This window comes from Danio aesculapii, chromosome 4 (assembly GCF_903798145.1).
Source record: "Danio aesculapii chromosome 4, fDanAes4.1, whole genome shotgun sequence".
Lineage (NCBI taxonomy): Eukaryota > Metazoa > Chordata > Actinopteri > Cypriniformes > Danionidae > Danio > Danio aesculapii.
The window spans coordinates 59750510-59774936 of NC_079438.1; the positions used below are offsets into that span (position 1 = coordinate 59750510).

At 33.3% G+C, this 24427-nt stretch overlaps 3 protein-coding genes and 1 long non-coding RNA gene across 4 annotated transcripts in view; all 4 read right to left on the reverse strand.

The window, feature by feature from the left end:
- Nucleotides 1-1667: 1667 nt before the first annotated feature.
- Nucleotides 1668-7333, reverse strand: LOC130222621 (uncharacterized). Its single transcript, XR_008836524.1, has 3 exons — nucleotides 6545-7333; nucleotides 3366-3445; nucleotides 1668-1821 (listed from the first exon to the last, which is right to left on the reverse strand). It is a non-coding gene; the product is annotated as an uncharacterized LOC130222621 (long non-coding RNA).
- A 1044-nt stretch (nucleotides 7334-8377) lies between these two features.
- On the reverse strand, nucleotides 8378-18486 carry si:ch211-51e12.7 (uncharacterized protein LOC336335 homolog). The gene is made up of 6 exons (XM_056456295.1): nucleotides 18317-18486; nucleotides 17122-17216; nucleotides 14965-15120; nucleotides 14446-14580; nucleotides 12868-12987; nucleotides 8378-9224 (listed from the first exon to the last, which is right to left on the reverse strand). The coding sequence occupies exons 2-6, from the start codon at nucleotides 17214-17216 to the stop codon at nucleotides 9134-9136; spliced, it is 597 nt and encodes a 198-aa protein (XP_056312270.1). The 5' UTR covers nucleotides 18317-18486; the 3' UTR covers nucleotides 8378-9133.
- Nucleotides 18487-20448: 1962 nt separating this feature from the next.
- msgn1 (mesogenin 1) lies at nucleotides 20449-20853 on the reverse strand. The gene has a single exon (XM_056455159.1). The coding sequence runs from the start codon at nucleotides 20851-20853 to the stop codon at nucleotides 20461-20463; it is 393 nt and encodes a 130-aa protein (XP_056311134.1). The 3' UTR covers nucleotides 20449-20460.
- A 2665-nt stretch (nucleotides 20854-23518) lies between these two features.
- The window catches only part of LOC130222623 (flap endonuclease GEN homolog 1), a 14881-nt gene continuing 13972 nt past the window's right edge, over nucleotides 23519-24427 (reverse strand). Inside the window, exon 14 of the mRNA XM_056455160.1 lies at nucleotides 23519-24427. This exon is cut by the window's right edge and continues 443 nt beyond it. Within this exon, the coding sequence (XP_056311135.1) occupies nucleotides 23645-24427 (783 nt within the window). The 3' untranslated portion in view covers nucleotides 23519-23644.

Consider the following 24427-nt stretch of genomic DNA (forward strand, 5'->3'; position numbering starts at 1 on the left):
TACTGCACAGCTCTTCAAAACAAGCTTTAAAAGGCTAATTTAGGAATAGTTTAACATTATTAATGCCTAATATCCTCTTTTAACCATTTACTGTAATATATATAAACTGGTTTCAATTGTTGTTGTCCTTTCATGGTCTCAAAAGCTTAAATAAGATCAACTTTTACAACAACCCAACCAGTCGGGTGAATTTGTAGGAATAGTCAATATACTGTATCAAAAGCATTGATGCCAAAAATCATCAAGATATTATGTAGATTAAGTTTCCCAAATCAATCATATTTCATGTTTACTGTGCTATAGTAAATATATCAAAACTTAATTTCTGGTTGTTACTTTATTGAATAGGATTAATCTGGACAAATTTAAAGGTGATTTTCCTAATATTTCAATTGTCAAACATCTCAGCCAAATATTGTCCTATTATAAACATTTAAATGGTAATTACTTTTACATTAAGACGTACTGTAAATATGCATTTATAATTGACATATGGGTTAACACTTATTTGTTAATATTAATCAGCTTCATTGACTAACAGTACATCTACATTAGTGCAGGGCCGCATCCAAAATAAAAGTTTGCTTTGACATTATATACAGTTGAAGTCAGAATTATTTAACTTAATTATTCACCCCCCTGTTTATTTTTTCCCCAATTTGTTTAACGGAAAACAGATTTCTTTAACACTTTTCTGCACATAATAGCTTTAATAACTCATCTCTAATAACTGATTTATTTTCTCTTTGCCCTGGTGACAGCACATAATATTAGACTAGATATTCTTCAAGACACTTCTATACAGCTTACAGTGACATTTAAAGGCTTCACTAGGTTAATTAGGTTAACTAGGCAGGTTAGGGTAATTAGGCAAGTTATTGTATAACGATGGTTTGTTCTGTAGACTATCGAAAAATATAGAGCTTAAAGGGGCTAATAATACTGACCATAAAATGGTGTTTAAAAAATAAAACTGCTTTTATTCTAGCCAAAATAAAACAAATAAGACTTTCTCCAGAAGAACAAATATTATCAGAAATACTGTGAGAAATTCCTTCCTCTGTTAAACATCATTTGGGAAATATTAAAAAAGAAAAACATCAAAAGGGGGCTAATAATTCTGTATATGTGTGTATTATAGATATGTATATACTTGATATTTTGATAGATATTATGTATATTTGATACACTCATAGAAACAAAACAATTTTCATGCATAGATATTTATAACTTGTATCATATACACATTTTATATCAACATTTTCTCAAATATATGCATGCATGTGTGTGCTTTTATATTTATATATATATATATATATATATATATATATATATATATATATAAGAAATATACACAGTACACACAGGCTATTTTGCCAAACTTTTATTTTGGATGCAATTAATTTTTGACCAGCTCTAATTTAATCATTTTGTAACTGTAAATCTGACCAATATCTCAGTTTAAAGGTGATTTGCCTCAATATTTAGATTTAGGTTTTAGATTTTCAAATATCTCAGCTAAATACTGTCCTGTCATAAACCAGACATCAATGGAAAGCTTCTTTATTCGGCTTTTCTATGATGTATTGAGCTCAATTTAAACAGAAGCCGACTTCTATGCCTGATTGTATGATTATAAATAAGAGAATTAAAAACACTGAGACAGATTTGCAGAAACATCCATCCCTTTAATGATACACAAACTGTCAATCTACATCTGTATTACACTGAGACTGAAGATGTGTGTGTGTGTGTGTGTTACTTACGTGCTGCTTCTGTTTGCTTTGGAGTCTCGGGCTGTGTGTGTGTTTCAGCGCAGTCCTGCAACACAGATCAAATGAGTCATTCATATGAAATATATATATATATATATATATGTATATATATATATATATATATATATATATATATATATATATATATATATATATATATATATATATATATATATATATATATATATATATATATATGAGATTAATAACATGCCAAACTAACAAAACATCAAAAAGTGCATGTGTATAAATAAACTTGAGATTTCCGTCTATGGAGCCAGATCGGTCTCAAAAATAATTCAACCACAATTCACATTTACAAAATCCAATTTATAGATTCAAAACAATTCCTAAATACAGCACACAATTGGTGAATTCACATGTAAAAATCGCCTAAATTAATTGGAGTTGCGCATTTACGGATTGTGTTGTGGATGCATTCATTTTATTTTGTAAATGTATTATTTGTTGAGGCCGATCTGGCTCCATATATCCCAGACTAACACTAACAAAACATACACATGCAAAATAAATAAATGAATAAAAAAAAAAAAACTACTAAACTAATATGAATAAGATCTCAAAACAACAAAGGAAAAATAAATAAATAAATACAGAACGATTGAATAATGCTAAAACAAAACACAAAATGAAATGAAGTAAACAGTTCTTAATGAATAACTGATGATGGAAATGAATGCAATTCTCTTCTGCATGGTCATATCTGGCAGTTTGAGTATTGGCATGGCTAGGCCGGTCACAATATTCAATATATGGACTGATCACACAACACATGGACATGACCTCAATCATTTTTGGTGATGTAATATATAATCGCTCCTACATAAACACCAATTTCAGCTGATTATGCAACATCTGTGGTTAAAAACATTGTGTTATTATGATAGTATAATTTTATATGTGTGTCTGACAGCTGAAAATAGATCTGGCAGCAGATATCGCAGCCTCCGTTACTCTTTACCTTGTGAACATTTATTATTAATTAATTAGGATTTGAGTTTTCACATTGATTCCAATGCCTAGTTATTAAAATGACTAATTAAAATAAATGAAGTATTCTTAAGAATGAAATATGACGTGTCCTTTGGAAGAGTGTACTTGCATTGTGATGATTTTATATTGTCATTCTGGTATTATGACAATAAAATAAATAAAATAAAATGACAATAATATCGTTTATCGCAATATATTTTGGTGCAATATATCCTACAACAAAAATAGATATGGTGACAGGCCTATACATGGGTTGAATCAGAGTAAATACACTATTACGGATATTTATTTTGTCGATATATCATTTATAGGTGGTTTTTTTCCTCCATTTTTAGATTTTTGGACCCTCAGATTAAAGATTTTTAAACATCTCTGCCAAATATTGTCCCACAGCTTATTTAATCAGCCTTTACATGATCCATAAATCTCAATTAGTTAAAATAAATGACCTTTATGGCTGGTTTTGTGATCCTAAAATGGAGAATCAAACACTCAAATGATAAAAACATAAGAGCTACTGATTAAAAACCTTCAGGTGAACTTTTCAAGAAGCACAGTGATTTTAATCCTCAATACCTGTGTAATTGACATTAGTTGATCCTCCAGCGCGAGTCTGGCGGGTCAGTGTTGATTGTTTTACTGTCGGCTGTAGATCACTGTAAAAACGATGCACATTAATAATAATCTGTTGCTCATATCACTGCAAAACCCTCTGGAGAAACTCAGACACATCAGGAATTGAGCAGTTTTCTGTATTTTGTGATTTATATTTTTCTCTGTTTATTTCTGCTTTCGAGTTGCATGATGGGAACTTGATCTTTCTTTTAGGATGTATAAGTTGTAAAAGTTAATTTTCTGCACGTTTAATAGTGTGCAGTGCTATATAGTCTGGGTTGGTGTTGTATATTACACTACAGAAACCTACAGAAAATAAACTGCAGCACATTCTCTGTTCTTTTACAGACTTATTCCTCTAGATATTATTATTTTAAACGACTAAAATGTCAATAAAGTCACTTTGTTAAACTGTAGAGTTGAATTTACAGCATTAAAAGTGGACAGAGCAGAGATCAACATCCCATAATGCAATTTACAACAGTCAATAACCAACACACAAAATACAGAAGCTGTTCATCAGCAGATATATGTACAGTGTGTTTGAGCTTTACTATAATGCAGTATGTGAGATATCAAAAACAATGCATTATAGTTTGCATGAATGCATCAACTTTATTTTCACACACACATAAATAATAATCTTAAAGGTAAATTAACTTTAATTCTATTAAATAATGCATTATAGACATTTAAATCCATTATTTATCTTTTAAAATGCATTTTATGATCTGATAAATAACTGTATTTGAAGTATATTCAATGTATTCATTGTTAAACCTCAAGCTTTATTTATACCTCATATATCTATAATTATACTTCAATTATTATTATTTATATATTCCAATATATAATAATGCATCTTTGAATGCACTTTATGACCCGATGAACACTTATAACCACAAACTACACCAGAAGCAAGATTAATTAAAAAGCAAACAATTAATTTGGACTTTGTTTACAATTATTTATTATAATATACACATGATGCTCATAGAATGCATTACAAAGGACTTTATAAATGCATTTATAACAAAGCATTATACACAAAGGCTTTAAATGCTGCCAACAGTTTAAGATATAAACATGCATTCATAATCAATAAATATAATTATTACATCATACTAATATCCATTTGTTATTATAAGTCAGCTTCATTGACTACATCTAAACCTTTCATAATTTTAAAATTAATGAACACACTAAACATTAGCTGAATTTGACTATTATGTAACAGATCTAAGATCACATGAAGTTTTATTTTTATTATGTACAAATTATTACTAATTTACTGACTGATCTTTACTAAATAATGTAAACATAAAAATGTTGGTGGCTCAAAGTATATTGCATTATAAAGTCATCTATAATGCATGCATAATCTGTGTCTATTTTTATACTCGACAGTCAAATTTAGTTGACTTATTAAAAAAATATATATATAGTTAAACATTAATTAGCACGGATCCAATAAGAAACAAACTTAATTTTTGATTTTAAGATTATATTAATGAACTAGATCTATATAGAATATTAACGACAAAGATCTATAACTAATAAAGATCAATCAGTAAATTAGTCATTTGTTATATAATAATAATAATATTTTATAAAATGTGATCTCGGATCTTTTAAATAATAGTCAAATTCAGCTAATGTTCAGTGTTTTTAATAATATTCAAATTATGAGAAGTTTAGATCTAGTCAATAAAGCTAATTATGTTTATCAATTATAAATGCACATATATTTATATCTAACTTAAAGATTAAACTGTTGGCAGAATTAAAAGGCTATATGTATAATACGTTATTAAAGCGTTTATGAATATTATGTGTAAATTGTAATAAATAATTGTAAACAAAGTCCAAATTAATTGTTTGCTTTTTTTATATTTATTCTTATTTCAGGTGTAAAATGTGGTTATAAGTGTTCATCAGCTCATGAAGTGAATTAGATGGAGCATTATTATTACTACTATTGGAATATTTAAATAATTATACTTGAGGTATATAATTCTAGGTATTAATAATGTAGTATAAACAATTATACTTGGGTATAACGATGAATACATTTAATATAAAATTTTAATCAATTATTATTTAGATTATAAAATTCCCCAAAAATGTCTATTGCATTATGAAGTCAAAGGTATGCATATTGTGTTTATTTTCATATTGTAAACAGTAAAATTTAATTCATTCATTAAAAAAATAACTATTTAAACATTAATCAGTATCAGCACAGATCCATTAAGCAATAAGAAACTGGTAATGTTAGACTTTATTAATAAATTAACAAATATTTAAAACATGAATATGCATTTATAATTGATATACCTTAATTTTCCATTTGTTCTTAATGAGCTTCATTGACTAACAATACATCAAAACATTTCATAATATTTATACTGAAACATTGGTAAAATTATCTGTAATTACTGTCAGTATTAATTAAATTCTCCGTTAACACGTTTAATTTTGATTATATTTAATATATAAATGCTTAAACACTAATTTACTGATTAATCTTAATTTACTTATGTACTAGATAATTAGCTAGTTTACTAATATGCTTAAAATCAAGATTGAATTTTTTCTCGTCATTTACTGGACCTGAGCTGACAGCAAAACAGTAATGTTTTATTATTTTTCCTTACATCAACGAAAACTAAATATATCACAAATCTATTGCTTTAAGCTGACGCTCAGCGTTTTATATATTTAAATTACTGCCGTCAAAAGATTAATCACATCCAAAAGAAGTGTGTAAAAAATAATACAAAGCCAAAATATTTACATATAACTTACTATATATATATATATATTAGACATTTATAAAAATGTATTCGAAATATATGTGTGTGTGTGTATATATCTATATATATGTATGTGTATATATGTGTGTGTGTGTATGTATATATATACACACACACAATAAAAATGCACAGTAATATATTATATTAACAAAATATTACAGTATTATATAAATAAATACAAGCTCTTTGTTAGGATGAGATTAATCTTTTGACAGCACTAATGTAAATATGAAACTACTAAGAGAATTCTGATCTCCTGAAGTCTTTGAAGTGTGATTGACAGGTCAGCTGTGATGAGGAGGGGCTAAACAGAGATAAGCTCACCTTGACTTCGTGGGGTGGAGCTTCACACTGGGTGGGCAGGGCTGAGAAGGGGGAGGGACAGACAGGATCGTCCTGCCTCCTTGAGTCCAGCTGCCTTCCAAAAGGGTGTGAAACCCCTTCAGGAGACAAGAAGAGTCAGTCCACAGCCCCTTCAGAGGAACACACCTACAGCCTCACTCACAACACCTTCCAGAGCGGGAAACAATTGACCAATCGCTCGCAACGTGCAAAACTCTAGACTCCACAGTGCGGCGCAGGAGTGTTACCCTTCAGTTAGCGTGCAGCAGCCTCGCAGTCTGTCAAACTAATGAGCAGATATCATGATGTGCCTTTATTTCAATGCAAATCACTTATAATCAATTTAATAATCAGATCATTTCTCTTTAGTTTTTTAAAGATTAAATAATAAGCTAATGTTGCAGCATTTGATTAATATCAATGGATTCATAAGTCAAAAGTTTGGACGCACTGACTGAATTCATGTTCATTTTCATATCTAAAAAGCATCGGCTTTAATTCTTGGATTTACTTAAGTTTTATAAGAGCAATATATAAATATTAACATATAAACTGTGCATTTGTGAATGCAAGAACTTCCCTGTGATCTCACAGTAAACATTTAAAATGAATCTTAAATTATATCCATCCACCAGGCCAAAATATAACAAATAAATATGTCCAAATATAAAGAGAGCATGGAGAAATAGATATTGTACATGTAAAATGATAAGTTGTTAATTAGGTTTCAGATTAAAATTTAAATTGTTCATGTAAAAACTGCTTCATCTCAGAGCTCGTTTTGTAGAGCATGTCAGAACATAAATTGTGCATGCAGATATGTAATATTGTGCACAGAAAACAAAATGCATATGTAAAAATACACATTTTCCATGTTTTAATTTAACTACTGCATGTTAAAATAAACATTTGCAATCATAATCTTTGCATACTGTAATTAAAATACCCAGGTAAAAATACACAACTGTGCATGTAAAAGTAAATTATGCATGCCAAAATAATGCATCTGCTGAAATTCTCAGAATTACCTTTAAAGATTAAGTCAAAATCCAGTTTTGCATTTAGAAAATATATATATAGTGCATGTACAAATATTATTTTTGCATGTAAACAATAAGAAATATGCATGTAAAAAGGCCTGATTTTGTAGACCATGTCACATATTAATTGTGCATCTAGAAATTTAAGTTTTACAGAAATGTATTCTTCATATTATACATTAGTTTACACATAGCAAATGACTTCAAAATGTATTTTCCTCCTTTAACAGCATCCCAAGATGCACCTGGTGAAGTTGCATGATGAATCTCCAGAGTGAGCAGAGCTGGAACTCAATCATTTTCATCATTTACATTTATTTTTAAATCATTCTCTTAATGTCAAAAATGGCAATAAAGACATGAGCGTCTCCAAACTTTTGACTCCTCTTTAGCTTTATCTTCCAGAGCTGTGCAAAAAAAAACAACATTACAGCATGTTCTGCTTTTAATTCAATTTAATTGACTGGAATCAGCTGAACTGCTGTTCTGAGACTTGCAGGTCTGAACGTGGCTTATATTTCATAATAAAAGTCATTTTATTGCATGCACATTTATTTCAGCCCTCTATGCAACTTTAAAAGCCTCACTCCACTGGAATTCATTTACTCAGTGTGTTTAAACACTTTATTATGCAATTATAGTCACACAAATCATTTTACTGTGTATAAAATGCTTTACATTGCTGTCCATTTGACTTCAGAACTGAGCAATTCTTTCTAAAAAACATTACATAAATGGACATGGAGAGAGTTTAGTTTAAATAAACAAAGAGAGGTCGTTTTATCTTAACTTTATTGTCTTGTTGGTCAAAACTAAGTCAAAAGCTGTTATCGGTTCAATTTACATTCACAAACTCACATGACTTTATCAGTTACAATACGTGAATGTGCCATAACACTCAAACTCAACACAGAGGATAGGGATTTTTTTTCCTTTTTAACTATTTTGAATCAAATACTGGCTTTAAAATATAGAAAAAGCAAGGAAAGGTTTATCTGAAGAAGAAATAGAGCTACTCTACTGTTAAATGAATCCATGTAATTATGAGTTTAACATCCAACTCAAACAAATAGAATAAAATAAAACATTTCAACAGCAAAATCCCCACTGGACTTAAAGTAGCTGCACATTTATGATATTAACTGATTAATAATGGATGAGTTATTACTATACATGAACATCATATGAAGAGAGGGTGGTGGGAGATCTGCTTGGTAAAAGAAGCCAGTCGTCTAAAAATCTCTCCAATAATGGAACAAGAGTGTGTAAGGCTCACAGGAGTAGCACCACGCAGACTACACAACACTTAGAGGAGTAAAAACACACTTGATTAAATCAGCGTAAGAACACGTCTCCTCGTCTTCAGCGGGAGAGAGTGCTTTTAAATGTTTTTCGGGGCTTTTTCTTTCCTCAAATGAAGTATAAGAAGAAAGCTAGCGTGTTTGGTTACAGTAAAAGGACCTGCGAGTCTGTTCGGACAGAAATGGATCTGAGCGCTGGATATTAACCCTACGGATTGGTACTAGGCGTGTTAAAACCTCCGGCCACCAGGGGGCCCCGGCCAGCGCTGGCCCCGGCCTGGAGGCGGGTGGGGCAGAGGAGGGGCCGATCCGTTGTGGTAGCTGCATGAAAGGATAAAATCACACATTTGGATTGGCCTGTTGTGCTCAAGAGGGCCCGAAAGTGTGTCGTCAGTGTGCAAAAGCCTTATTCAAAGAGTCACAATTGAAGAACAACAAGCTGTCATGCACTAGAGCTTCAATGCACAGTTCATACTAAAAGGAACATTTACACACTATTTACTCAGAAATACATGATTATATAGTTTAAAGAGTTTTTCTTCTGTTGAACACAAAATCTGATTAGATATTCTTTAAAAAGCAGCCATGACATCGGTTTTAAAGGTGCTACAGAAATTGCAGATGTGTAATATTGTGCACACAAAACATGCCTATGTAAAAATACACATTTTCAATGTTTTAATTTAAACTACACTAACTACTGCATGTTAAAATATAAACATCAAATACAAGCTTTGAAATTAAAATACCCATGTAAAACTACACAACTGTGCACGTAAAAGTTTATTTACTTATTTATTGCCACATCAGCAACTTATGGTTATTTCGTGGCAAAATGGATATATATATATATATATATATATATATATATATATATATATATATATAGTGATGGTCGTACCAGTGTCCACTAGATGGAGGTGTTCCATGATCTGGTATTCTTCTGGAGTGTTGAACAGGTGCGGTGTTTTGCCGTGATTACGTTTGGACCAGGTGCGGAGTGTTACCTCTGATGTGTGTTTGGATAAAGACCAAGAGAACAGACCTTCGGGTGTTCATCCTTCCCTCTTCAGCCTTGGAGTTTTTTTGTTTTCTTTTCTTTAGATTCATATATCATTTCACTTAATTTTTGATTCAATATATTTAAGTTGATTTGATTTTCTGGTTTGGATGTATATTTGGTTTTGTTGCTACTTTCTTGAGCCAGGAGGTTGTAACAAAAAAATATATATACATATAAAAAATATATTACATGATTAAACAAATACGTATTACAGTAAAAAAAAGTTACTTAGACAAATACATAAAATATAAATAGATCAAATTTACATAAAGATTTATTCAAAGTTAAATATGATTTATCAGTTCAATTTTTGATAAATAATTTAAAGCTCTTCCTGGTGGTACCCTATTACAAATGTCCATCAAAGTGCTCTCCTTATAAAAATTTTGCCTAAAGGAATTTAAACTTCTACATCCCAACAAAATATGTTTGATGGTAAGAGCAGTCTGGCAGTAATTACATTTAGGTGATTCTTCATTATTTAATAAATATAAATGTGTCAACCTAGAATGTCCAATTCGACATCTGGTATAGACCGTCTGATCACGCCTGGTCTCAAAATTATCATTTGCTAAATGTGTGCATGTAAAAGTAAATTATGCATATCAAAATTTGATGCATCTGCTGAAATTCTCAGAATTACTTCTAAAGATCAAGTCAGAATACAGTTTTGCATTTAGAAAATATATATAGTGCATGTACAAATATTATTTTTTAATTAAAATATGCATGTAAACAATGAGAAATATGCATGTAAAAATGCCTTATTTTTGTAGACCACGTCAAATATTAATTGTGCATCTAGAAATAAAAATTCTGCATGGAAGAAATTATTAAAAATTCTTTATAATGTACATTACACACATCCAAAGGACTTCTAAATGTATTTTCCTGATTTAACAGCACCTGGTGAAGTTGCATGATCTCAATCTCCAGAGAGAGCAGAGCTGGAACTCCATTTCTATTTATTCATTTATCATTATTTATTAAATTAATACGTAAACAAATGTATTACAAAGCATCTGTTTTAAATGTGCTTTATACAAATGTATTAATATCATCCAAAATTCTACTTTATGCATTGTGTAATATACCATAGTTATTTCAATAGGTAGGTTTTCCAGAAAAATCAACAAAAAGAGTTATAATAAGCTGGTCATGCTTCACAATAAGGTTTCATTAAGGTTAATCTATTTACTAACATGAACTAAATATGAGCAATACTTGTGCAGCATTTATTAATCATAGGTAAACATTTACTAATGCATTATTAACATCTAAATGCATGCTTGTTAACATTAGTTTTTGCACATGAACAATGGTATTTGCATTAGCTAACATGAATAAATACTGTAATAACTAAATTGTTCATTGTTTGTTCATGTTAGATGTATTACTTTACACAGGGTTAGACCATTATGAATGAAAATTCAGACTTATGCAAGGCTAAACGCTCAGTTTGGAAAAGATTCGCACTCGCCCATCTAAGAAAAAGCCAAAGAGTCATTTCTTAGCAACATGATAAAAGCAAGGAAACTTTAGTTGTACACAAACACTTTTCATTTACACAAAACTTTCCTTTTTAACAAATTCTAAAAACTTTAATAAACTAAATGTATGCACAGCAGTCTGTCCAGGTCAGTGTCTTAGATAACAAGACAGACAAATGTTGCTTTAAGGAAGAGTATTGAAACATATTAGCTAATAGAGTTAATAAAGCGTTTAATAAATCTTTTATTGAGATGGAGTGATGGTGACTGTAATGATGTAGCTTTACATGGACAAAGGAATGTGAAGACCTGTATAAACTGATTTATAACACAATATATCAGTGAATTTAAGGCCTAAAATTGAGTTTTACAAGTACCTGTTTGCTGCACAATACTGATTTTTTTGGCACTATTTATTTACTATTTATTACATTTATTTCAAAGTTGTTTTGGCTGAGCTGATACCTTCTGTTAATTTACAGCGTCAGGTTTGAGATTTTTCATTCCCAATAAGTGTTAGCTCTTCACAATAAATTATCAGACTTAAAATAAGTCAGTCAATAAATGCAAGAATAGAAATATTCAGATTGCTCATATATTCACATAATAAAAAACCTATTACAATTGACAGCTTATTCCTTGCTAACAATAATTAAACTTCATATCACCCAGCCATATAAGGCAGGATGATGATGATGAATTTAACACCACGTCAGCAACAACAAGGCTATTTCCATGGCATAAACATTTCATTAATAAATATACAATTAAAAGTGAAATACAGAAATTAAATAAGATTTTTTATTATTAATATATAATAAAAGTTCTACAAATTTGTCCTGCCTATATTCACCTTATCCTCCGTGAACGAGTGGGCGCAGCCATTTGAATCTATTTGGCTGGAGACTTTCGGTCTCATTCACTTCCATTCATTTTTATATATTAAATACAGCTCGTTTAGCTGCTTGATGTTGCAAACTGATATTTTCTTCTTTTCTTATTCTACTTTGTCGGTCTAGTCATGCAATCACTTATTTGTAGAGCGAGTAGTTTGACCGCTTTCTGACGTTTATTATTACTAGTGATTTCTCCCATAGGCAACTGAATCGGACGTTTTAAAACAATCGCAAAGACGAGTGCACTTCCGCATTGAATAAAGTCAATAGCAGGAATATAAAAATAAAACTACAGAAGCTAATGGCTGCTTTTTCCTGAATACCTTTGTGCTCAACAGAAGAAACTAAGACAGACAGGATTGAAACAACTGAAGGATGAGTACATAATGAGAATTTCATTGTTAGGTGAACTGCCCCTTTAACTCATTATCGTGTTTATGTGGGTGTGTATTAGCCGTGGGCTGCGCCGTCATACCGGAGAGACTCAGTGTGTGTGTGTGTGTGTGTGATCTTACCCTCGGGGGTGGAAAAAGCGTGGCGGTCCGGGCGGCATCATGCCCCGTCCCCTGGGGTGTGGAGGCCGCCCTCTGAACGCCGGGTGTCCTGGAGGAGGCGGCGGCGGAGGCGGACCATGCCTGAAATAATAAACACAATTTACAAATCAATAGATTAGACATGGGCTCCCCATACTCCCCGTTCCCCATACCCCTACTCCCCGTTCCCCATACCCCTACTTCTGGTTTTGCACGTTCATGCAAAGGGCCCGGGTGTTCCAATTCTTAGCTTCAAGAGGTAGGGTTTATTTACATATGTAAATGCGTTTCTATTATTATTTATTACGATATTTAGGGGTGTCAAAATTAACTGTTTCTTCGGTGCACCGTGATGCAGACGCGGACAATTCGATATCGGTTTAGTAATAGCCGCTGTGTGGCGGTAGCATACCATGGCGAGGGAGGCAACCGAGGGTAATTAAAACACTGCAACTACTTAAACACAGAAAATCTGCACAATTCACTGTGAGTGTTTGCTGGACAGTCTTTCACTGACGCTGAAGTTACAGCAGAAGCCCCTAACACTGCGATTGAGAAAACGAAAGTAAACTCCATTTCTCTCTCTCTCACTGTGGCCCTTCGACCTGCTGGTGTGACGTTTCCTCTCTCTCGGCTGTTATGGCGATACTTGTGGATCCAGACACAAGCGCATGTCTGCAGAGAGAGTTTTCTCCACCGCGTCCATCATGGATCAGCTGTGATCTCCACTGCCGTTTATCAGCGTCACTCATCGGTGAACAGCGCCAGCGCATTAGAGCCAATCGCGGCCCTTTTGTTGAGCACGTGACCAATCATAGTAGTGTAAGAACTCACTCGACAGGGCTCATAAAGAGAGCGGGATATTTACATGTGTTTATTTGCTATAAATGCTCATGTTGTTGAGTTTTTAAAAGGTACAATTCATATATCTGACTGCTTGTATTGAAGGACAAAATTACAAATAATATATAAATGTAAATACATTTTAATACAAGAACTGCTGTGCTGTGAAGTAAAATAGTGTATGGAAAGCATCGTCAATGCACTGTGATGCACAGACATATCGACTTAAACCGAATTGATGGCATGATAATCATACCCGAACTGTGAGACTAGTGTAGGTTCACACCTCTAATGATATTATTATTACTACAACACGCACTCACACTGCATTTTTAGCTTCCAGGGCCGTCATCGATGATGTGACAGTGTTCAGTTTAACAGGAGAGTAGCGCTCTTGCTCAGCACAGTGGAGATTGCTTCACTTATATTGTTTTGAATTGTTTGGGATGCAGGGAAAGTCAAATGTTTTGCAGAACAGATCCATTGCTTTTGACACTCATAGATTGTCATAAATGTCATCGTGGTGCATATATTAGGTGGTTTGCTAAAGTGCAGAGAGTTGTATACATGTTTGATAAATTATGACTATGAAGAATGCTTAATAAATCCATATCAAACAGTCCCTTAAAAGTGACGTTGTGTCTTCAGATTCACGCTCAGGTGTGCTTCACACTCGCACTACAAATGTGCTATACAAATACACCCTCCCTTGCATACCTGTGCATGTGTGGTGGTGGAGGTCCTCTCATGTGCATGGGTGGAGGAGGAGGCGGCGGCGGTGGAGGTCTCAAACTCATCCCCATCGGCCCACCTCGAGCCCGCCGGCCGCGCATGTCTGGGTACGGCCACGTCCTGCTCAAGACAAACACAGAAATCACCTATTTACTAACAAGTCATTGAATTATTTGTGATATGGACGACTGCTGGATTAGAAATAGGGCTGTGCAATATGACGATACATGTCAGATGGACAAAATAAAAAAGTCTCTCATGTCACATTCAGGGTATATACAGGAATCAGCGTTAAACTCAATATTTCTTAAGATACTTTTAACATATTTTAAGACTTAATTATATACATTGCACAGATATATTGTAAAAACATCCTGCAGAAAAAAAAACTCATTAAAAAGAGATCTGTGAGGGGTGAAGCTGTATATCCTGAGCTCTGGCTATGGTTATCAGGATATGAGATAGTCATATTGCCCAGCCCCATTTAAAAACACTCAACGAGACCTCATTGGCCCAAATCCGTTAGTAAACCCGGCTCTTCCTCTGCCTCTCATGGGGCCTGGCGGTCTGAAGCCCTTCATCATCATCATCATCCCTCGTCCTCCTCGCATCCCGCGAACCATACGACCTCCTCGGGCACGCATCTTCATCCCACGACCCCTGAAAACACACAACACACATCTCATTGAAGCTGCACCGTTATACACATGAACACCACTGCAAGCTGCTTTGGATAAAAGCATCTGCTGAATGACTGAAGGTAAAACACAAACAATAATAAAACAATATTTGGAATATTGCACCAATCATTTATAAATGGTAGCGCATGGTTTCATTACAGGTGTTTAAAGTGAACTTAAATGATCAATAATAGTCTTTCTGCAAGACGGGAAGAAACAGAAGCTCTTTGATAGAGTGTTTTAATGTATTATTTCCAAATGTAAAGACAAACGTGAATGGAAAATCCCAAACAAAAAAATATATAAATTCTGCAATAAAACAATTAATAAAATTCAGATATCAGTTCAAACTTTCCTGAATTAAGGCTTCAAATTGAAAACTGTTGCTCATTGTGTATGTATTGCCTTTTGCAACCCTGTGGAAAATGTATTTAATTGCATAAATATATATATATAATATATATATATATATATATATATATATATATATATATATGCCTCCAAATGTAAAAAGTAGAAAAAGGAATCTCTTGTAGGGTTGTCACAATACCATCAATTCTGGCCATGATACTATACCAGCTGAAGCATCACGATACCAAATAGTATTGCAATATTATATTAGTTCATAACTCAAATCTATGAAACAAAAAGCACATTGTCAGAAATACTATATTTCGTCATAATACTTCAATTCAATTCCCTTATTATTGAAGACATACTATTTGTACAGACTTTGGTGTTTTAGTATATACTGTGACTCTTTTGTTGTCATTGCACTAATAATAATAATAATAATAATAATAATAATAATAATAATAATAAATCACACCATATTATCTGTCATGACTGCAGCAAACTATGACCCGTATGCAGACAGTCATAAAATAAAGTGGTCTATTGATTATTTGCTGGCACATATATGAGCATGGTAGTGAGTTTTCCACATGCAACATATTGTAGAACCGTTAATGACGATACTACGGTTTACAAACTACAGTGGCACCACCAGTATTTGAGCCATAGTTAGGCCCACATGGAATCTGCGCGCGCATTTTCCACAGATTTTTAGCCCATCATTAATTCTGTTTATTTGAGTATATGGCACACACATTTACTCAAGTAAATAAACAGAATTAATGATGGGCTAAATTTATATTTATTCAGTTTTTTATTAATTACAGTAATATTATTGACTAATATGAAAATGTTTCTTGGATTTATGTACAATACAGTGTGTACAGTAATACTTTCTGTCTTTTAGTAGAGATATTTTATGAGAGACTTGCTTTGTTTACCAAATATACTGAATATAATTTCATTTTAAACATTAAATAAAAGTTAAGAGATTATATTTATTTCACATATTAAGGTTTTAGTTATGATCCTCCCAAAATAATTCAGCAGATTTTTACCAAAATTCTCAGCAGAAATAGCAAAAAACGTCTGCAGATTTCGGCTGGCCCTAGCCATAGTATCGTGGCGCTACCAAAGTACCGGTAAACCATGCAACCATAGTCTCTTGAGCAAATTAGGTTTGTTTGAAAAGAAAATTGGTTAATTTGACAAAATCTGGCATCCCTTTTACCAGTTAACTTGACCAAACCCCTATTGACTAATGCATCATGTCTATGTAATGTTTTAATACTTTTTTTCATCGGTTTAAACCGGTCTCTGTAGCCTTTTGAGGGACGGCCTGTGATGTTTATTTTAATTAATTTAATTTCTTTGCATATGTAGACAAAATATGTAAAAAATGGAGAATGATTTTTAATGAATCTCTGTCTTTAATAGGCTTATTTGACCCAAATAAATGAATTTATTTCGGTGCATCCCTGATTAGTAGTGTCATCATTTATTTAGCTCAGTGTTGATCCGGCTCAATAAAATACTAATGAAAATTTAAACTTAGTAATAAGAGCTCTACAGAAGTTGATGGGAACACCTGCACAACCACAGTGGTAGTTTTAATCATGTGACCCACCTGAACTTGTTTTCAGATCCTTCCACCTGTGAGGGTTTTTCTGTGGTTTCAGTCACCGCGGACGTCTCCTTCACCTGCTCCATTCCAGCATCCATCTGTAAAACATTGGAATTATCAGTAATATAAACACCCCTGACCTCCTCAAACCTTCACCTTTAACCTAAAATCTACACTGGAAACTTTCGAGTGTCAAATGTCTGACGATTTTCCTTTGGCCTCCTGCTGAAAGAAGCGGCTAAAGCTTAACATGCCACCAACACCACCTCCATCATCAAAAGGCCTGCTGGGATATAAGCAGCTGATCTGGGCCATGAGGATTTTGGAGCACGCAGACAAGCCGTGTATTAATAGTGTGAACGCATACACAGCCAAGTGATAAACACACACGTGCATCTCTATGAAACTGAAGAGGTATCTGAAATTTGGAAGATCGATGCATGCGAGAAAACACTTCAAAACGTGAGATTACTGAGAAAGAGCTGGTCATGTGACCAGTTCACAGTTTATTGTAGGCCTCATTAGATTTTGCTTCAAATCAGGAAGTTGTAGCTTATTTCAATGCATCTATAAACAACCAATGTGGTTTGTTACACAAAAGAGGGAGGGGCTTTTATATCACAGATTATTTGATTGGATACAAAAAAAAGTGCATACACCCCTGAGTGCATGATGATATCATCAACACCCCCAGTCTTTTTTACTTAAAAAATACATAATATTATCAGAGTAATTATATTATAATACAAATATACAATATATTTCTATGTATTGTTAGGGATTTATTTCTTGATAGATTGGTGATCTGCTAAATGTATCTGCTCGATGATTTTGGAAATGAAAATGGGCTCAGTCGATCATAAATCACATTTGTTTGGTTAGTTTAATAATCCACGAACTCTTTATTGATTATATTCACAGATTGGGAGATTACTTGAGGCTTAAACCCCATTCTGTCGCTATACTCAGAGCTAAACGAAATAACACACACAAATTAATCACGAATTGGTATAATTGAACCGAAATTAATCGTGTAACATCAAACAAACGCATATTGATTGATTATTAATGTTTAACGTAAACGCGCGCTCAAATTAATCAATAGAATTGAAGAAGGCGAGTGTGGGATTTAACGGCTCACCCTCATTCAACACAACCGAATCTATTTCGAGCTCTCAGCGTAAGTATAGTCGCTTACCTTATGAGATTGTGAACTCCTCTAAACGACGAGGCTTAAAAATATAAGTCTTATGCGCTATAATCTATAAAATAAGAATCCTTGTATCAAACCGTGAAAGCTCGCGCGTTTCTTCGGCTTTGAAATGGCGGCCCGCGCCTCACCGTCACACCGAGCGCGGCTTCCTTTGTCAGAGCGTCATTGTACGCCGAGGCCCCACCCAAAATGAACACGAGAAGCTGTGATTGGTCGATGCTCCTGTCGCGAGAAATACGTCACGGTGGCTACTATAAACCGGTTTTATTGCAAAGTACGTCATACATATTTTAACGTGTTCCTGTTTGTGTTAGCTTAATTGTATTATTTAATTAGAATTATAATTAATAAATAATCAATTGTCATTTGAAATCTTTAAACTTTGTCCCAAATCCTTCAAAGCATGTTTGTTTTTGATATTTTAATAACTACAATACACACATAAACACAAATAGGACACTTGTTTATTGATTATTCATTAGTTCTGTTACTCTTTAATTGTTTATTGCAGATTTTAGGTGTTACTTTTTGTAATTTGATAATTTTTCTTGCACACTTCTTTAAATTAGAAACATTTAACACTTCATTTATTAAACTTATTTTTTTTTCAGTTGTCTTTGAGTATAACTTCCGTTTTTAGGTAAAATAATATTAAAAGTGTAGAATTAGGAAGTTTATCAGCTATTTCATCACTGGTTTTCTTATTTACGTCATAAAATACACTAGCAGATGAGCATATTGAACTTATAAAAATACCTATAAAAAGTGAAAAGCAAAACGCTAAATAAACAAACACATAATATGTCAGAAAACTCTATAAACATATGACAGATCGCTCATAAAATAGACCAGAGATGAGTTAACATCAACACAAACAACATGTTTATTCAACTTTTCCAGTATTTAAGTTTAACTTTAAAAAACACTCTCAATATTAGACACTGACACTCCACTCGAGCATCAGCAAGAAATATTTACATCCAAAATAAACACATCAGAGTGGATAAACAAACAAACAAACAACATATAAATCTGTACAACAGCAGCCGAAAAATCATGAAATGCTCTCATAACATTCTCACAAAGTCATGATGAGCTAATGTTCTTCCAGTATTGTGTGCTCAAAGATGTAATGTTCTCAAATTATTCATGAAACTTTTTTAGTAGCAGTTTAGTGGAATGTTCCAATGTTTTTTAAGCGTTGGAAAAACATTTAAAAAGTAACATTCCCAGGTTGTTTGCAGAACATCTTCACAACTTACATAAACCTTCTAGAACATATTTTTAAAGAGATTATTCATAAATAACATTGTGGGTTTTTGGGGGAACATTTCCTTTAGTTGAATGTTCATGTTCGAATGTTTTTTAAACATTCAGAAAACATTTGAAGAGTAACATTCCCAGGACGTTTGCATCTTCAGAGAAAAACTTCCTGAAACATATTTTTTTAAAAGTGAACATTCAGAAATAGCATTCGTCGAATAACATTGTCTGTACGTTTTTTTTCAAGGAACATTTTCTTATAGTCAAAGTGTCGAATGTTCATGTTTGAACGTTTTTGATGCGTTCATAAAACATTTGATAAAGAACATTCCCATATTTGCAGAACATCTTCACAACTTAAAAAACTTACTAAAACAAAAAGCGAACGCTGAAAAATAACGTTGTCTGTACGTTTTATGAGAAACACTTTCTTATAGTCAAAATTTCGAATGTTTTTTTTTCAGAGCATCTTCACAACTTCAAAACTTCCTGAAACATATTTTTAAAATGCGAACCTTCGAAAATGACATTCGTGAAATATAGTCGAATATGAAAGTCGATTTTCAAGTCGAAATGTCGAATGTCCATGTTTGAATGTTTTTTTTTTCCAGAGCATCTTCACAACTTGGAAAACATATTTCTAAAAAGTAAACATTAAAAAATAACATTCCTGAAATAACGTTGTCTGTAGGTTTTAATGAGGAACAATCTCTTATAGTCAAAATGTCGAAAGTTCACGTTCGAATGGTTTTTTTACGTCTTCATAACTTAGAAAAGCTTCTTGAAAAGCGAACATTCAAAATGAGTTCGTGAAGCAACGTTGTCTGAACGTTCTGAAAGCGTTGTGAGAAGGTTTCCCGCGGGTATCACTGCTGATCGAGGATGCCGGACAGCTCTTTGATGTACTGGATGGTGTATTTGAGCGTCTGGATCTTGGTGAGCGGCTGTCCTCTCCTGCTGTATCCCGGAGGAAGGTAATCCCGCAGCTGATGCAGCGCCTCCGCCAGACTCCTCATGCGGAGCTTCTCCCGCTCGCTGGCCTTCATCCTCCTCCTCATACTCATCTTCACTTTCGGCTTCTGCTGCTCCGCGTGCTCGCGCTCTGTGGGGCTGGAGCGGGCGTCCGGCGACGAGCACGCGGAATCGAAGGACTCGGATTCCGGCGAGGACGCGCTGTCTCCAAATGTCCTGTCCTGGCAGCTCCAGTCCCACTGGGAATAAACCTTGGCCGTGAACACATCCACGTCGATCTGCGCCATGTCCGGTCGTCTGGAAAAATGTCCCGGTGTGCGGCGGGGCTGCGCTTTTATACCGCAAAACTTTACGAGCGCGGAGTTCAAAGGCGCGCAGGGCGGACGCGCGCTTGACACCCGTGCGCGAATAAGGTGATGTTGGCGGATAATGTGAAGGAGAAAAGAAAATAATTAGATTCCCTTTTGTGGGAAATGACTCTTTAAGAGGACTCGACGACAATTAGCGCACTGATGCGATCAGACGAGCTTCACACGTGCGCGTGTCCGAGCGGCTAATTCACATTGGCCAGTAAAGCGCAGGAAACACTTAGGAATATTCAAAGACAAAATGCTTAAAACTCTTTTGTATATCTGTGGAAATGAATATGATTAATTTATAAATAATTTATCTGGATATACGGTTTATTAGCTTATGTAGCCTATAATGAATTAGGAAACACTTTTACACAAATATTAAAAAATAAAAGGCTTAAAACTCTTTCTGTATAGCCTAATCATAATGTTGTGACCTCCATTATTGTATTTTTTTCAAATGATGAAATGAAAATAGTTAAATTAATCTTCCTCTGCATTTATTGTGTATTATGTGTGGGTTTGAGGAAAATAATACAATTAATTAGGAAACACTTTTACTATTAATTCAAAAGCTTAAAACTCTCAAGGCTTAAAAGACTTTCTCTACATGTAAAAGGCTTACAAAGCTTAATAATAATATCGTGAACTCTATTATTACTATTTAAGGATCAGTTTCAACCCCAAATCTTAATTAAATAGAATAAAATAATCATTTAAATTATATAATTAATAGTCATCTGAAATCTTCATACTGACTATCATTCAAACCAGGTTTTAGCCATCATTTACATTAACAATTAAAAGGCTTTTAAAACTCTTTTGTTTTATTTCTTTATTATTGTATTTAGATATAGATGTATAATAAATATATTATACTATATGGATATTTTAATATATTTCAATAAAAATGTCTTCATTGATTTACTGTTTATGTGTGGGTTTGAGTAAAATTGTAATATTTGGTTTATTCAGTGAAGATCTCCTTTCAAGTAAAAGTATTTTAATTAGAACCTTCTTTAAGAAAATGGCAATTGGTCAATAACTATTTAAATATTATTAAATAATAATAAATATTTTAATTTCCTACAATTCAATTGAAAACAAAAAATTATACTTTATTCAAACACATTTGAAATATATATATATATATATATATATATATATATATATATATATATATAATAAATAATATAATTATTGTTATGTGCAAGTTTAAATTAAGCTTGAAACTAAACTATAACCGCCGTCTGGCTGATGTGTGTGTGTGTGTGCTGATGTGCTGCAGCTGTCAGATCTCTGATGTCTGGAAAGGTGTGACACCTGTCACTCATGATCAAGGCTGAGAGGAAGTGGAGGCGTTTATGTTCTTATTAGGAGCAGACTGTGACTTCTGTCCTCCTGACAACTTCCTTCAGCCCAATCCTTCCCTGCAAACTCATACGACTATCCAAACCACAAGTTATTTAATTGGAACCCTCTGCCATGATTATATTGTCAAAATTGCACAATCAAAATTGTAACCAAGTTACGTTTTAATTCTAAAATTGAAAGATTTTTAACTAGAACAATCTGCCATGATTATAATACTATATTATTGTATGTTTGCTCCACTATTAAATGTCAAAAATTTGATGTTAACTGTGATCTCAAATCTTTATTCTCACTATCCTTCAAACTGGGATTTATTCCTCATTTATGCTCAAAACTAAAAGGCTTAAAACTCTTTTATATAGACTAATAATAATAATATTAGACCTCGATTTGTATTATATTTGTATATATATCAGTAAAATTATGTGATGGAAATATCTTAAAGAAATGAGAAATTTTAAAAGGGCAAAAAATGAGATTTTACAAAATTTTAAATTAAAAAAGTGTAAATGCAAAAATAAAGTTACATTTTTATTGTAAGATTTTTATTGAAAACACTCTGCATATTGCAAATAATTTAATTGGGACGATCTGCCATGATTTTATTATTGCATGTTTGCATTTAATAATAAAAAACTAAATTAAAAATGGCAATATTTTTTGTATTTAAAGACATTATTTTATTCAAGAAATTACATTAAGATTATAAACGACCATTAAAAAGTATTTGAGATCATTACATACATTTTTTCCTTCAGCTTGGTCTCCTTATTCATCAGGGGTCGCCACAGCGGAATGAACCGCCAACTTATCCAGCATATGTTTTACACAGCAGATGCCCTTCCAGCTGCAACCCAGTACTGGGAAACACCCATACACACTCATTCACACCCACACACACACACACTCATACACTACAGCCAGTTTAGTTGATCAGTTCCCCTATAGCGCATGTGTTTGGACACACCAACACGGGAGAACATGCAAACTCCACACAGAAACACTGAGCCAGCCGGGACTCGAACCAGTGACCTTCTTGCTGTGAGGTCACAGTGCTAACCACTGAGCCCTTTTTATTGATTATTTGATCATTATTGTTATTATCTTGCTCTTGTAACTGGGGAAGAGGAAATAATTCTGATGTAAAAGGATAATATACTGATTTATATTTGAATTTAAGTGTGTTTTCTCTATTCAAAAGCAATAAAGCCATTTTTTTGCCATTACAAATGAAGTTTTGAGAATATTCACACATAAAATCAATATAAAATGACATTTATTAGCACATTTTCAATTTCTGAACATTATTTTCACAAACAAAGAAGCAAACATCAGATTTTTGCAGCATTACTCACTTTGCAAATCTCATTTTGAGTCTCTCGGCCAGAGGTCTGGGACTGTCCACTGACGCATCCGAGTCTTCGCTCTCCACCTTCCCATGATGCACCTGTATGAGCGTCTTTTTCTCAGGTGTTTCAGCAGCTCTGAGTTCTGCTTTCTGAGGCCTGAGTGTATCTGTAAGGGCAGTTTTGAGTGGTTTTGGAGGTCTGGATGTGGTTTTGACTTTGTTTCTGTGTGTGTGTGTTTTGGGTCGGTTCTCGGTGTCGCTGTCACTGAACTCCATGCTGCTTTTAGAACCGGCTTTTGCAGTTGTTGTGGTTTTAGATTGTGTTTTCTGATGGTCTTTGTGCTGCTGAGTGTTTGCAAGTGCTGATGGGATTGAACCATAGCCGTCTGCTCTACAGTCAGGATCTTTCATCTGTTTTCTAATGGTTATCTGCTCTTTTAGTGAACATTTAGAGTGTTGGGCAGGTCTCAGATCAGTTTTGTTGTCTGCGATGATTATCTGCTCTTTCAGAGAACGTGTTAAGCTTTCTGCAGGCCTCAGATCAGTTTTATTGTCTGCTTTATATTCAGGATTTTTGGTCTGTTTTTTAACGATTATCTGCTGTTTTAGAGAACTGGTGGAGTTTTCTGCAGGTCTCAGATCAGTTTTATCGTCTGCTTTACAGTCAGGTTTTTTTGTCTGCTGTTTTTTAAGGATTATCTGCTCTTTCAGTGAACATATAGAGAGTTGGGCAGGTCTCAGATCAGTTTTGTTGTCTACTCTACTTTCAGGATAATTCATTTGCTG

Coding starts and splice junctions, on each gene's coding strand:
- si:ch211-51e12.7 (XM_056456295.1), bottom strand. CDS start 17,216: ATGGATGCTGGAATGGAGCAGGTGAAGGAGACGTCCGCGGTGACTGAA. Junction 15,121..17,121: donor GGATCTGAAAACAAGTTCAG/GTGGGTCACATG, acceptor GTGTGTTTTCAG/GGGTCGTGGGATGAAGATGC. Junction 12,988..14,445: donor CCACCACCACACATGCACAG/GTATGCAAGGGA, acceptor TTATTATTTCAG/GCATGGTCCGCCTCCGCCGC.
- msgn1 (XM_056455159.1), bottom strand. CDS start 20,853: ATGGCGCAGATCGACGTGGATGTGTTCACGGCCAAGGTTTATTCCCAG.